Below are 15,837 nucleotides of genomic sequence, written 5' to 3' on the forward strand. Positions count from 1 at the left end.
TGGACATTCCCAAAACGCGTTCCTGAACCTCTGCTGCCGGGAATAACTGGACCTGCTGTCAACAACCAGGTTAACTCCGTTACTTACCAAACGAACTCAATTCAGCCCAACAGGCAGAGCATAAGCTCAGACAGAGCCCATCACATGTGTGAGGAGGCGATCAGAGGAGCAGAATCTTGCTGTGTTTCATCCAGCTGCTTTCTGGTAGGTCCAGGGCCAAGGTGGGGGTCTGAGGTGAGCAGCTTTCCCTGGTGGCCTCCAGAAGTATATAGTATAGGTCACTTGTTATCTTTCTTTGCTGTATTTTTCTGCCACTGTAGACATTGCTAAGAGAAATTCCCCCATTTCTCAGATGAGGAAACCTCTTCCCAAAGGGCACTCAAAACCAAAACAATCTTGAAAAAGAACAAAGTTGGAGGACTCACACTTCCCGATCTCAAAACTTACTGCACAGCTACAGTAATCAAGACAGTACAGTACTGGTATAATGATAGACTTATAGAAAAAGGGAGTAGAATTGGGAATCCAGAAATAAACCCTCACATTTACAGTCGGTTGACTTTCCATAAGCGTGCCAAGACAACTCGATAGAGAAAGAATAGTCTTTTCAACAACTGGTGCTGGCATGAGGTATCCACATGCAAAAGAATGAAGTTGGACCCCTACCTCACGCCATATACAAAAGCTGGTTCAAAATGGATCATAGACCTAAACATAAGAGCTAAAACTATACAACTTTTAGGAGAAAACATTGACATAAATCTTCATGACCTTGGATTTATGTTATAATAAAAAGAATCTGATGGATTCTTAGATATGACGCTAAAAGCACACACAACAAAAGAAAAATAAGTAAATAGGACTTTAGCATAAACACAAAACTTTGTGCTGCAAAGGACAAAAGTCCATGTAATGTGAGAAAAATTTGGCAAATTATATATCTGACCAGGGCTTGCATCTAGAATATATAAAGAACTCTCACCATTCAATAAAAAGACAAATAACCCAATTTATAAACGGGGAAAAGATCTGAATAGACATTTTTACAAAGAATATACGCAAATAGCGAATAAGCACATGAAAATTTCCTCAACATTAGCCATCAGGGAAATGCCAAAAGCACAGTAAGATACGACTTCATACCCACAGTCACAGGGATGGCTAGACTAAAAAAAAGACAGTAACCAGTGTTGGGGAGGATATAGAAAAATTGGAATGCTCATACACTGCTGGTAGGAATGTAAAATGATCAGCCACTTCAGGAAAGAGTCTGGCAATTTTACTCAAGAGGCTAAACATAGAGTTATTACATGACTCAGCTATTCCAGCCCAAGGTATATATCCAAGGGAAATGAAATGCATGTTCACACAAAAATTTGTACATCAATGGTCATGGTGACATTGTTCATAGTAGCCAAAAAGTCGAACCCAAATGTCTATCAACTGATGAATGGATATACGAACTGTAATATGATCTTGTATCATGGAATAAAGGGCTGTATGAACAACAACATGGATGAAGCTTGAAGATACTCTGCTAAGTGAAAGAAGCCAGTCACCAAGGACTACATGTTGTATGATTCCATTTGTATGAAATGTCCAGAACAGGCAAATCTATAGAGACAGAAAGTAGATTAGCTGTTGCCTAGGGCTGGGGGTGGAAGGAGTAAGGTGATGGCTAAGGCGTGTGGGGTTTCTTTTTGGTCTGATGAAAATGTTCTAAAATTGAGGTGATGATTGCACAATTCTGTGAATATGCTAAAAGCCTTTGAATGGTACACTTTATATGGGTGAGTTGTGTGGTATGTGAATTAAATCTCAATAAATCTGTGAACAAAAAGAGGACTAAACGGGGCTGGCCCAGTGGCTCGCACGTTCCACTTTGGCAGCCCGGGGTTCACCAGTCTGGGTCCCAGGTGTGGACCTGTGCAGTGTTTGTCAAGCCATGCTGTGGCAGGTGTCCCACATATAAAGTGGAGGAGGATGGGCTCGGATGTTGGCTCAGGGCCAGTCTTCCTCAGGAAAAAGGAGGAGGATTGGCAGCGGATGTTAGCTCAGGGCTAATCTTCTCACCAACCCCCCCCCAAAAAAAAGGACCAAGTGCTCTGAAAGGGGGACATAGTCCGTATTTGTGCCCCACCCCGCTCAGTTCTGTCCTCGGATTCCACGGCCTTCTGCTAGGGTTGGGGCTTCCCCTTCTTGTCCAGCTCTCCCAGAGTTTGTAAGCTCCAGATGGGGATGGAGAGGGGGCTGGGTCCCCTTTGGCCTCTGGCCTCCTAGAACTTCAGCTTGTGGAATATTGGGGCCTGAGGGTTCTGAGGTGGAGACAGTGGACAATGAGGGGCGGGTGTGAGGAGTCTGGGGGCAAGGGGAATTACCCCCAGATGGGCACCCCCGTGGCAGGAAGGCTCAGAGGAAGAGGCACGCTTAGGGACCCCTGATGGGAGACGGCAGGGAGAAGAGAGGCCCTCCAAGGGAAGAGAGAGGGGCCTGGTCACAGCCCTGACATCTCTAGGTCCTCTGGGAGCCTGCAGCTGCGCCTGGGGTGAGGGGTCCCAAGGGAGCGGAGGTCTCATTTGCATTGTGGGGGTGCAGGCTTAACTGCAGAAAGCATGGGAGGGTGGGTAAGGTTGAGAGGAGTGGGGGGTGGATCTGAGTCAGCACTGTGAGGGGCCCCTCCTCGGTTCCCCTCGTAACCCATGAGAGCCATCAGAACACCCAGTGTGTCCCCAAGGCCTGACGTTGTGCCTAGCACGGGCCCGTGTCATTAAACAATTGTTGATTGCGTAGGTAAATGAGTGAATGGCTTAAGCTTCTTTAGAGGCAAGATAATATGGTGAGATAAGCAGTCTTGGGAGGCCACAGGCCTGGGTTCGAATCTAGTTTCTCCACAGACTAGCCTGTGGCATTGGACAGGACACTAGGCTATTCTGCGTCTCGGTTTCCTTATCTTTTTTTTTTTTTTTTGAGGAAGATTAGCCCTGAGCTAACTACTGCCAATCCTCCTCTTTTTGCTGAGGAAGACTGGCCCTGAGCTAACATCCATGCCCATCTTCCTCTACTTTCTGTGTGGGACACCTACCACAGCATGGCTTGCCAAGCGGTGCCATGTCCACACCTGGGATCTGAACTGGTGAACCCCGGGCCGCCAAAGTGGAACGTGCGCACTTAACTGCCGCGCCACTGGGCCGGCCCCTCTTTATCTTTAAAACAAGGCTGAACCCACTCACCTCACAGGGTAGCTAGGACAATACGATTTGCAAACATGTCCAGCAAATAGAAGGTTCCTCCGTGGGTGATGGCTGGCTTGCTATGATTTAAAGTGGAAGAAACACCATCAAGATCTTCAAGGGGTGGGATTTGCCCCTAGAAACTGGTTAATGGTGAAGAGGGGTCCACGACGTACCATAGAAATGGTGTTGATGTTGCTTCACAGGAATTCAGAGGCTGGAGAGAGGGCTGAGGCAGTTGGGAGCTTAGAGAAGAGGTGGGAGCTTGAAGGCTGGGGTAGGGAGGTGTCAGAGAGACGGAAGTAGGAGGCCAGCACCAAGGCTGGGGGTCTGTGGGGTTAGGACCGTAGGGGTGTGCCCAGACCAGAACAGAGCGTCTGCGTGGGGGATGGCAGTGTGGCCGAATCTGAGGCTGGATGGCAGAGGCAGAAGGAGCGACACTAAGAAAGGCCTTGGAAAGAGCAGTGTCCAGGGCAGGGTGGGGGTGCTTTGGCAAACTACATATTGCCACTGTAGACCTTAGGGTCCCCAGGACAGATGTTCCCAACTCCGGTTCCTTAATCCCAAGAAGAGCTTGGCGTTTTCACGTATAGCAGCAGCAACCATGACATTCTTGGGCTCTCTTTAGAACGCGTGTTCGTCTATTCAAGGCTCTGAGAAAGTCTTGCAGGAAAGAGCTGGTTTCATTTTAACTCAGCACTTTCCAAACACCTTTGGCCTCATGACCGTTTTTTTGTGATTCACCTTGTGGGACCAATATTCTGAAGAACACCCGAGAGGAAATGCTGCCGTCGGGGAGAGTGCCCGGATTTTGTGATCCAACAGGCTGTGGTTTGACTCCTGGTCTATGACCTTGTTGGTATTGGACCCTGGGTGAGTCACTTTACTCCAGAGAGCTTCCTCTTCCTCAGGTCATTGTGAGAATTAGGAAACATACGTGGGTAAACTGCACGTGGCTGCTCTCTGGTTTTGCTGCACCCTCCTCCTGTGCCAGGCCTGGCCCTCTGTATTACAGGCTCCATGTGGGCTGCTGAAGAGGCGGTTAGGTAACCGGCTTGGTGGAACTGTCATTGAGTTTCTCCTGTGGGAGCTCAGTGGCTGATGCCCCTCACTTGGTACCCTTGCTGGCCCTGGCACAATGGACAACAGAAATGCCCAGGTGTACATGGAGAGTAGGATCAAGGCCCCAGGGGCCCGGCCAGGTCCTGGCCTGAGGACTGCCAGCAAGAGAGCTGGTGTTGAGCCCATCAGATCAGTGGTTAGCCAGGTAGGGACCTGCACCTCATGTTCTGATCCCTCACTCCCAGCAGGCACCTTTCCCCTCCCCTGCCCAGGTTTTCTCTCCAACTGCTTTAATTAAGACTCAGTTACAAGTGACACAAAACCCATTTCCAACTGGATCAGGCAGGAATCAGAACACAACAGCTTGGGTAACTGACAAAGCTACCAGTAGACTTCAGGTATGGCTGCATCAAGGTGCTAAACAAGTTTCTCTTGGCTCTGCCTCTCTCTGTGCCATTCCCAGGCAGGCTTTCCTTGTAAGATGGCAGGAATTGCCCTGACCGCTCCAGGCTTACATCTTCACATCTTATATCCTCTGGCATAGCATCCCCAACAGGAGAAGAAACTCTCTGGTATCACTGTCATTGGCCCAGATTGTGGTCGCATGCTCACCTTGAACCAGTCACCGTGGCAGGGCAGAGTGGCCCGGATCTCTTGGTACAATGGAGCCAGAGGTGGTACTCAGTTGGCTCCACTGAGCCCCATGGGCCGAATTGAGAAGGGAAGGTTCCCATAGAAAGAATGCTGGCTTCTGTTACCAGCAGAGATGCTGGGTGAGCAAAACAGGAATTGCCTGCTTACTCTACTTGGTGCCTTCCATGGCCTCCAGCTCCCTTATAACCTTTATTCCCTGGCAGCTGCCCGAGGCTTCCATCCATGACCCTCCCCAGCCCCCAGCCTGTATCCTAAGCTTTCATCACACCTCTCAGCCTCTTTCCATCAAATATTTTTTTTAAGCACCAAGTGGTGTGAACTGAAAAAGCACGGAGAAGGTCCTCCTCCCCATCTAGTTTCCCCAGAGCCAAAAATGTCACCATAAAAAGTCAACATTATAAATCCTGGCTCCCCTGGGGACAGGGAGACGGCCCGGAGTGGGGTCTTGGAAGGAGGCTGGGGCAAACCTTCAGGGCTTCCTTCACTCACTCACTGATGTTTTCAGCGAGCATAGTCGTGGGGTCTCAGGCCTGGCACTCAACCAGCTGTGTGACCTGGGACATGTCGCTGAACCCCTTTGCACCTCATTGTTCCATGTGTGTCACGATGAGGACTAGCTGGGTTTCGTCCCTGGAGGCGCCGGGCACGGGCTCCGCCTCGGAGCAGGTGCCCTCAGTGTTGGCTCGCGGCGGAATCCTGCATTATAACGATCGTCACCACTTGCGTGAGCCGGGTTGTCCAGAGTGTCCTGACTCAGACGAGGCTTGGAGCTGGCTCTGAGTCACGGCTCAAGGTCTCCCATCTAGGGAGTGACAGACCCAGATGGGCAACACAACCCAGTTCCAGAGCCTGAGCTCTGAAGTCGTGGAAATTGTGGAAGCCTCTCTCTGACCTTGTGAGGGTCTTGAAGTCCTCCAGGGTGCTCTGGCAAGCTGTCCTCAGTGAGACCCCCTGGCTCAGGCACCACTCCGGACGCCAGACTCAGGCTGGAGCCGTTAGTGCTGACTGGCAGCCTCTCAGCTGGGCCGGGCCCTGTACCCCAACCTCTCTCTCTCCCTGGCTCCTGCCTCCTTCTCGCCGCTCTCCAGCGCCTTCCCCAGTTAGGCACAGGATCTCTCTGTCGCTGAGGCCGGGACGATGCCCAGGGAGTGGGAGGAGACCTCGGGAATGTGTCTTCTTGGCCAGCCCCTGAGCCAGCACTGTGGGCATCTCTGTTCCAGGTGGTGTTTCCAGATGCTGTCAGGATGAGCAGCAGGAAGCAGCCCTTGTCAGCTCCGGGAGGGCCAGAGAAGGGGCCTGGACACAGAGAAGCATCAGAGGAGGGGCCTGCAGAGGTCAGGACCCAGGAGCAGAGGCATCTGACGGGACCAGGGTGAGCTGGGGCTTCCAGAAAGCCAGTCCAGGAGGAAACCCCTTGTGAGCCACCTGGCGGGGAGAGAGAGGAGAGAGAACTCCCAGCCAGGTCAATCCTCCCAGCCACCACACCGGCACCCCTCTCTCACAGCACGAGGCACATGCAAAATGACTTGGGGTAGCCTCTTGTCTGAGCTCCCCACTAGACCACAAGCTCCTCTTATGTGTCCTGTTCAGCCTCAAATGCTCATGCCTGGGACTGTGCCTGGCACACAGTAGATGCTCAATAAATATGTATTCACTGAATTAATAAAAGAATACATAAAATATGTATTCACTGAATTAACAAAAGAGAGACTGAGAGACACAGAAACACACATTTACATGGTATTATTGTTATTATTTTCTAAGTATTGTATATATTTTTAAACTTTACAGTGAGAATGTATTCCTTCTTCTTCTTTTTTTTTTTGGTGAGGAAGATTGGCCCTGAGCTAACATCTGTTGTCAATCTTCCTCTTTTTGCTTGAGGAAGATTGTCCTTGAGCTAACATCTGTGTGCCAATCTTCCTCTATTTTGTATATGGGACACTGCCCCCACATGGCTTGATGAGCAGTGCTAGGTCAGCACCCAGGATCTGAACCCACAAACTCTGGACCTCTGAAGTGGAGCATGCAAACTTAACCACTACACCACAAGGCCTGCCTGAGAATGTATTCTTTTTAAAAATAGAAAATCGAGACAGAACCAGAGAGAGGCAAAGAGAAAGGCATGGGAAACAGGAATAGTAAAGACTAGTTAGCTTATCATTTCAGTTTGATTATAACCTAAAACCTCTGAATAACCTTTTCTCCATGAAAAGAGAGAAATCAATTACGGCCAGGCTTGAGCCGCCTGACACAGATGCAGCATACCTCGCCGGCGGAAATACAAGCCATTTCAACACATCTGCTTAAGCAACTTAGCGACTTGTGTAAATTGCCCTCAAACTGTCTTTACCTTCATTTCTAGAAATATACCCTGGGGAAATAACTGGAGATTCAGGCAAAGTTTTACGCACAAAGATTTTCACTGCCACATTACTTTAAATACCAAAAAATTGGAAATGCCCAGTGTGCTCTAAATGCCCACAACAGGGGAACAGTTAAGTAAATTATGATTATCTATAAAATACAGAATTTTATACTTTCATTAAAAAGCATATTTATGAAAGATTTTTGGCATGGGAATAATTTAGGCTATAATATTACTTGAAAAAAGGTTATAAAATTGTATATGCAATAGAATTATAACTTTGTAGAATTTGCAATTATTTGAAGATGGTAATTAAATAAATCCCCATTAGAAATCCATATGTAGGAGCCGGCCCTGTGGCCAAGTGGTTAAGTTTGCACGCTCTGCTTCGGCGGCCCAGGGTCTCGCTGGTTCAGATCCTGGGCACAGACCCAGCACCGCTCATCAAGCCATGCTGAGGTGGCGTCCCACATGCCACAGCTGAAAGGACCCACAACTAAAAGTATGCAACTATGTACTGGGGGGCTTTGGGGAGAAAAAGAAAAATAAAATCTTAAAAAAAAAAAAAAGAAATCTGTGTATATATCCACATGAAGAAGCCTGGAGGAAACGCCCAGAACATTAAAGTGAGATCAGGCGGACACGGACTCAAATCCTGAGCTGTCAACTTCGGCTTTATGACTTTAGGCTCAAATCTCTCAACCTCTCTGAATCCCAGTTCTCTCTGATTTTATGTTTTTAAAATTAATAACAAAATATTAAACATTAATAAAATATTAAATTCTAACTCCTCTAAGCATTGACATCAAAGTGTCTGTGATTTAGGGAATTCACGTCAGTCCCTCATTCGTTCTCCCGGGCATTAGGTATGCGCCTGCTGTGTGCCTAGCTCTGCACAGGTGCTCTGGGAACTACAAAGCGGTATGAGAATATAAAACTACATCCCAGTCCAGAAGCTGACGTGTCCCTTTGTCTGTGCTCCGCAGGGAGAAGCGGTCACCTCGGGGCCCCCAGGAGGGGCCCGGGGAGCCGCAAGCGGGCCAGGACCAGGCCACGCCAGGAAGTGAGCTGGGGATGCTGCCTTCCGGGGTCCCTGCAGCACATGCAGGGATGAAGCAGCTGGGCTCAGGGAAGGAGACTGAGGATGAGCAGAGGGGACAGCAGACCCCGGGGACGGTGGAGGGTGAGGCCCCCAAGAGCTGCCAGGTATGTCTGTGAAGACGTGCTCAGGGAGAATGGAATGACCCACACCTGGGAGGGGAAGGAGCCTCCATGCCCCCCATTCTGGGGCACTTGTGTCTGCACCTGTCTGCACTGGAGGCGTCCGTGCGGGTCACTGGGATGTTCTGGATGTTTTTCATTGTCCACAGCAAGCCTTTCCGCCTTGTTTCCAGAGGGGCCCCACGGGTGCTGGAGGCAGGGGGGAGGTGGGGGGTTCTGCTGACCATCAAAATGGGGACATGCTGGGTTTGATAAAGCTCCAACAGGTTTCTTTATGCCAGGATATCCTAGGAGCTGTTTCTCAGCTGCTGAGCTCGGTGGGACCTTGCAAGAGGTGGTCGGACAGTGACTTTTCCAAACTTATTTGACCACAAAATACCTTTTCAGTTATTTTTACTTTATGATATGGTTTTTTTTAAACAACTTCAGTGAGGTTTAATTGACATACACTTGCACATACTTCAAGTGTGCAATTTGATGTTTTGAACATATTTATACACCCACGAAATCATTACAAGTAAGAAAAGCAACACATCTGTCACCTCCCAAAGTTCCCTGGTGCCCTTTTGTCATCCCTCATCCCTCCTGCCTCCCATCCCCAGGCAACCACTGACCTGCTTTCTGTGGCTGTGGATTTGTTTGTATTTCCTGGAATTTTACATAAATGGGAGCATACAGTATACATTCTTCCTGTCCGGCTTCTTTCACTCAGCATGATTATTTTGAGATTCATCTGTAATGGTGCGGATCAATACTTCGTTCTTTTTGTTGCTGAGTAATATTCCCCTGAATGGATATACCACAGTTTCTTCATCCCTTCATCTGTTGATGGACATTTATTTTGTTCTCACTTTTTGACTATGACAAATAAAACTTCTACAAACATTCATGTCCATATGGATATATGTTTTCACTTCTCTTGGGCAAATAGATACCTAGGAGTAGAATGGATCATATGGTGTATGTAAGTTTAACTTATTAAGAAACTGTCAAACTTTTGTCCAAAGTGGTTGTGTCTTTCTACATCCCCACCAGCAATGTATGAGAATTCCACTTGCTCCACATCCTCCCCCAAATTTGGTATATGGCCAGTCTTGTTAACTCTAAGCATTTGAATAGGTGTGTAGTGGAGTCTCATTGTGGTCTTAATTTGCGTTTCTTTAGTTACTAATGATGTTGAGCATCTTTTCATGTGCTTATGGGCCATTTGTACATCTTCTTTGAAGAAATGTCTATTCAAATACTCTGCCCATTCTTCTAACTGGATTAGTCATTTTATTGAGTCATTTGAGATCTTTATATATTCTGGATACTAGACTCTTCTCAGATATACAATTTGCAATTTTTTTCTTCCATTCTATGGATTGTCTTTTCACTTTCTGCCCTTTTTTAAAAAATTAGATTGTTTTCTTCTTATTGAGTTTTGAGAATCCTTGTATATTCTGAATACAAGTCCTTTATCATACATGTAATTTGCAAATGTCTTCTCCCAGTTTGTGAGCTGTATTTTCTATTCTCTTAACAGTGACTTTCAAAGAACAGAAATTCTTAATTTTGACGAAGTCTAGTTTATCAATTTTTTTCTTTATGACTAGTGGTTTTGGTGTTATTTCTTAGGAATCTTTGCTTAACCCAAGGTCAGACAGGATTTTCTCCTACATTTTCTCCAAGAAACTTTGCAGTTTTGGGTTTAATATTTAGGTTTATGATGCATTTTGAGTTAATTTTTCTGTATGACGTGAGCATCAGATCAATGCTCAGTTTTTGCAAATAGCTATCCAGTCATTCCAGTACCGTTTGTTAAAGAGTGTCCTTTCTCTGCTGAATTTGCACCTTTATTGAAAATCAATTGACCACATATGTGTGAGTCACACATATCTGGACTGTTTACTTTGTCCCGTTCATCTATTTATCTATCCTTATTTCAGCACCACACTATTTTGATTATCGAAGCTTTATAGTAAGTCTTGAAATCAGTTAGTGTAAAAACCCCCTTTCTAGGGAACGCCGTGAAGGACTCTTGTTCTTTGAAGCATCCCTTAAGAAATTCCATTTAAAGACGGTCATCTCACTCTCTCCAGGCTCCCGGTCTACCTCCACAGAGCAGCATGGACATGACTTTGGGTAGGCCATGCCTCCTTCGGGTCTCAAGTTCCTCATCCCCCAAAATGGGGAACCTGTGCTACCTTCTAGGCATGTTGGGAGAACTCAGTCAGATGATGCTCGCAGTGCCTGGACCAGAATGAGCGTGTGATAACTGGTCTCCAGGTGAGTGTTGAGGTTCACCTGGGAGCCAGGATGGGGCTCCCCATCTTGGTGTCCTCATCCTCAGCAGGGCCTGGAGTGTCAGCCTACCCCAGGTCACCAGGCAGCGGAGGAGTCAGACATGGAGCCGCCAGCAGAGCCCTGCTGCCCCTTGGACAGCTGTGGACAGCAGCTGGGAGACAAGCCCCCCAGAGAGGCAGGCGCTCCACACATCCGGCCACGAGGGGCTCTGCCGGAGTCCGGCCCAGGGGGATATGAAGACAGTTCCCAGGAAGCCATGCCCCTAATGCCTGCAGCAACTCTGGAGGAAAAGAAAGCCAACTGCTTCCCGCCATCCATGCCAGCGCCAAACACACCCAAAGAAGGGTAAGCCGTCCTCTTATGTCACCTGCCACCCCACTCCCTGACCCCAGGAAGATAGCTCTTCTGCTGAGTGACAGGAGAGGCGAATTCTAGTCCTGACTGCACCTGACCTGATGTGGGACCTTGGGCAAGTCATGCCCCTCTGTGCCTCAATTTCCCCATCTGTATAATAGCTCTAAGACCAGAATTCCTTGCTCTGTAGGCCTATACTTTAAGGGCACGTCCCCTCACAGGGATGTGAGGGGATGAGGAGCCCCTCTGAGATTAGAAGGGCAGCGGGATGAGGCTGGGTGGTGGGCCCGAGTGTCCTGGGGCTGAGGGGAGGGAGGTGCAAGGGGAAGCCTTGTGCTGAGCCCCTCCCCTCTTGGGGGGTTTCTCCCTTGTTTAGGGGCCGGGCTGTGGAGACCCAGCCGGCAGCAGGGCCTGATCCTCCACCGGTAAGCAGAGCCGTAGTGGGGCTGCGGCTGGGGTGGGGGTGGGGACTCAGGATGAGAACGGGGCAGAAGTGGAAATGGAGTCAAACCAGGGAAGACGTGAACGTGTGCCTGTGTGACTGTGTGAATGTGCACATATATGTGCGTGCACGTACATGCGTGTCTACACGTGTGCATGTGTGTTTGCGTGCGTGTGCGTCTTGGGTTGGGGATCAAGGATGCTGTTACACTCGGGAGCCCTTGGGTTCACCCCAGGTCATGGCCTTTCCCACATCAGCATGGATTTCTTCTGCCCGTTTGCCCTCAGCCCAGCCACACAACCCAAAGCTTCCCTGAGCCCCTAGGAGGCTTCTAAACCCCTGCCAGCCGGCCCCACCCCCGCCAGCTCTGAATAGTCTTATCTGGCCCTGTCGCTTTCTGCTGTGTTCACCGGCAAAAGCCCAACCCTGGCTAAACCCAACTGCCCGGTTACCCTCCACCTGCACCCGAGCTGCTAAACATGCTTGGAGAAAAACCATCTTCTTGTTGATGGGTTACACTTTCAAGCAATGACCACTAATGTCAGATGCTCCTGGCAATCCTCTGCCGTTCCCTGGCCATCACCCGCACCCCCTGCCCCCGCCTCGTGCCCGCTCCAGGATGTCATTTCACAATAGCGCTCTCCATGCCATCATCTTGGCTGGTGATCTGGTCTCCTGTGTCACTGAAAGGCGAGAAGCATCAAACGAGAAGAACGATACGTGCATCTTCCCACCCCAACCCCACCACCCCCGCCTTCCACGGGTTACAGTGGAAGCCGTGAAGATAGGTCCTTGCCCCCACCCACGGCTGGCCCCTGACTTGGTCATTAGATCCCGTCCCCTCCCCGCTCTCTGGCTCATGATCAGTCTCTCCATTTCTACAGGATCATTCCCATCAGCATACAAACATGGGGTAGAATCTACAATATTAAAAACCAGACACAAACACCTCCCCTGGCCCCCACGCCTCTCCAGTGATGGCCTTCTTTCTCTGCTCCCTTCTACAGTTGTCCATGCACTCATTCCATTTGGTCTTTCCTCAACCTGTCCCAATATGAGACCAATGGAGTTCTCAAAAATCTCTATTTTGCTAAATCAACGGGAAAAGCTCTGTCCTTACAGAGCCCACCTGGCGCAGTGGGCCCCTCCCTCCTCCTCAACGCTGTCTTCTCAGGCCCCAGGACAGCCCACCCTTGCCGCCCGCCTATTCTGCAGGCTCCTTCCCCCTCTGCCCCCTGGATTTCATCTTCTCTACTCTTGGGGCTCCACCCTCTGATTTCTCATCTCCACTCTCTCCCTGGGGAATCCCACTCAGTCCCTCTGATGCCTCTCAAATCCACATCTCCACGCCAGATGTTGCCTTCAATTTCCAGACTCATCTATCCAACTGCCTAACTGAATTCCACTGGGTGGCTAATTCACTTCACAAACCGAATGTGACCAGAACAGAGCGTTTGATTTTCCACCTCAACCCTGCTCCTCCCCTGGTCTTCCTCGTCTCAGCAAACGACACTGCCATGCACTCAAGTGCTCACGACCACCTCTGATTCCTCCTCCTCCCTCCACAATCCCTCCACACCTGATGCATCAGGAAGCCCCTCCTAGCACTGCCTACAAAATAAATCCTGACTCCATCCCTTCCCTCCACCCTGGTCCAAACCTCATCCTCTTAGAATAAGACCCGGGATTTTCACCAAGAATCACAAGGACCTATGTCCAGCCACTCTGGTCTGACTTGCATACCTTGAATATGGTCAGCTCAGTCCCACCTCAGGGCCTTTGCACTTGCTGTGCTCTCTGCCCATCACTCTCCCTGCAACACTCTCATGGCTGACTCCGTGGAGTCATTCAGGTTTCAACTTAAATGTCACTTTCTCGGCAGACCTTCCTTGGCCGCCTGATCTCGGTGGCTGGTCACTCCAACACATTATTCCGTTTTATTGTCTTTGTAGTACTTCCTCTGTCTCACATTATCTTATTAATGTCTTGACTTATTCATTATCTAGAACATAAACTCCCTGAGGGCAGCTGCTCTGTTTTACTTACTACTCCATTCTCTGCGCCTAAAACAATGCCTGACACACAGCAGGTGCTCAATATGAATTTGTCGACTAAATGAATGGATGGGAAGAGTATGAGGTATTTCTCTGGGCTGGTGAGAAGTCAGAGGAGAAATAAGAAATAGTCCTTGTGTGTGCATTTCCTTCCTCTTCCCTCCCTGCCACATGCACAGCCTGGGCTGGATCCTAGAGGGGATAGGAGAGCGCACAATTCAATTCCACAGCATGTGCCGAGTGTATGTGACATGCCAGGGCCTGTGCTTGGAGGGAAGGGCAAGCAGAGCAGAGGACTGCAGCCTGCCCCTGGGATTGTGTCTGAGCCAGCGGGACCAGCTGTGTGAGGCAGAGACGAGGGATCCCAGACAGGGAACGCTGCAGGCCTTCAGCGAGGGAGGCCTGGGGTCCCCACCAGGAGGCTGGCTGGAGGGGGAGGGCTGGTATCAGGCCACGCAGGGTGGGTGGAATTTGGACAAAGCTGGGGAGTAGCCAGGGCACCCAGGCAGCAGGTCCAGCCCAAGCAAAGGTACAGAGTCGGGAATGAACATGGAGCAAGGGGTGACAATGGAAAGATGGGCCTCGTGGGACAAGAATATTGGGTATCATGGACGAGGCGGGTGGACAGCTAGGTTGGGCCGTGATGTGAGGCCTCCAGTGCTGGAGCGACGTGTTGGACTTGGCATCCCAATGTCCCCCAGTGCTGTGCACAAAGTGGGGCTAAGATAAATGCTGGAGTGGAAGCACCCTGGGGCAGGGGACTTAGGCATGCCTGTATCCACGTGACTGTGAGGAGGCATCGCATGGCGGGTGGGGATGGATCTGAAGGTCAGAGGGATCGCAGGGCAGTGGCAGAGGACGAGCTACACGGAGGTCAGTCCAGCAGCAAGCGCGGGACACGTTGTGCCAAGTGGAAGGGGCTCCGTGAGCGCAGAGGGAGGAGTCCAGATGTGGAGGGGTGGAGAAGCTGCAAGAAAAGAGGTCATGGCCTTGGCATCATCCTTCACCTGCAGGCTGAGCACCTGCCGGGAGCAAAGCTCAGTGCTGGGTACTGGAATAATGGGGGAGGTTCCGAAACAGACGCCCAGCCTCCCGGGGCTCTAATTCTGCAGCTGAGATGGGGCCACAGGCCCTGGACTTTGGCAGCCCTGAGGGCCACGGGAGAGGCGACGACAGACTGGGCTCATGGCTGCCCCTTGGGGTCCCCACCTGGGACCTCGCCCACCACAATGGAGTAGGAGCTCCAGAACTGCTTTTGATGTTTGTTTGTTTTAAGCCGGACAGAAATTGAGCATTTGCCCTTAATTCAGGAGAACAATGGTCTTAGGTGGCGGAAGGTTGGGGCTCCCCTCTGGGCTGCAGAAGATCAACTGTAGTTACTTTCAACACTGCGTTTCCTGAGCACTTACTCTGTGCTAGCTGCTGTATTCACATCTCCTCAGATGTCACTAAGAACAGGGGAATAAGACAAACACTGCGGGATTTGCTTCTATGTGGAATCTAAAAAGCAAAACAAGTGAACACACACACACACACACAAACAGAAACAGACTCAGATTCAAAGAACAAACTGGTGGTCACCGGAGAGAAAAGGGGGAGGGTGGGGGGATGGGCAAAACTGATGAAGGGGATTAAGGAGAATAAAATTCCAGTTATAAAATAAATAAGTCACGAGGACGTAATGTACAGCACAGGGAATGTAGTTGATGATATTGTAATAACTTTGTATGGCGACAGATGGTAACTAGACTTGTCGTGGTGATCATTTCATAGTGTATATAAACGTCAGATCACTACACCTGAAACCAATATAATATTGCATGTCAACTATAATTTTTAAAAAAAGAAAAATGGAATAATCAGAGTCATTGGTTAACACAAATTTATCGAGGCCGACGCACCACAGTGACATTGGGGGCTTAATGCTGAATGGAGCTTACCATCTGGTTGGGGAGAGACCATTAACACGTGAACCAATAAATCCAGTTTCTCTGTAGACAGTGACAGTGCTGTGGAGCGAGTCGTGAGGGATGGGGCAATGGATGACGGATGCAGGCGGATGACGGATTCTCTGAGGGAGCGTTCAGTGGTCCCAGAGGTGACATTTGAGTCAAGGCCTGAAAGACAGGGCTGAGGTGTGCACGGATGTAGGAGAGCATTTTGGAC

At 49.5% G+C, this 15,837-nt stretch overlaps 1 protein-coding gene across 1 annotated transcript; it reads left to right on the forward strand.

Moving 5' to 3' along the window:
* The first annotated feature begins 4,368 nt into the window (after window positions 1-4,368).
* On the forward strand, window positions 4,369-12,436 carry LOC124239591 (spermatogenesis-associated protein 21-like). The gene is made up of 6 exons (XM_046661774.1): window positions 4,369-4,497; window positions 6,167-6,318; window positions 8,301-8,520; window positions 10,868-11,166; window positions 11,552-11,600; window positions 12,308-12,436. The coding sequence occupies exons 1-6, from the start codon at window positions 4,369-4,371 to the stop codon at window positions 12,434-12,436; spliced, it is 978 nt and encodes a 325-aa protein (XP_046517730.1).
* The last annotated feature ends 3,401 nt before the right edge of the window (window positions 12,437-15,837 follow it).

The sequence above is a fragment of the Equus quagga genome, chromosome 5 (genome assembly GCF_021613505.1).
Source record: "Equus quagga isolate Etosha38 chromosome 5, UCLA_HA_Equagga_1.0, whole genome shotgun sequence".
Taxonomy (NCBI): domain Eukaryota; kingdom Metazoa; phylum Chordata; class Mammalia; order Perissodactyla; family Equidae; genus Equus; species Equus quagga.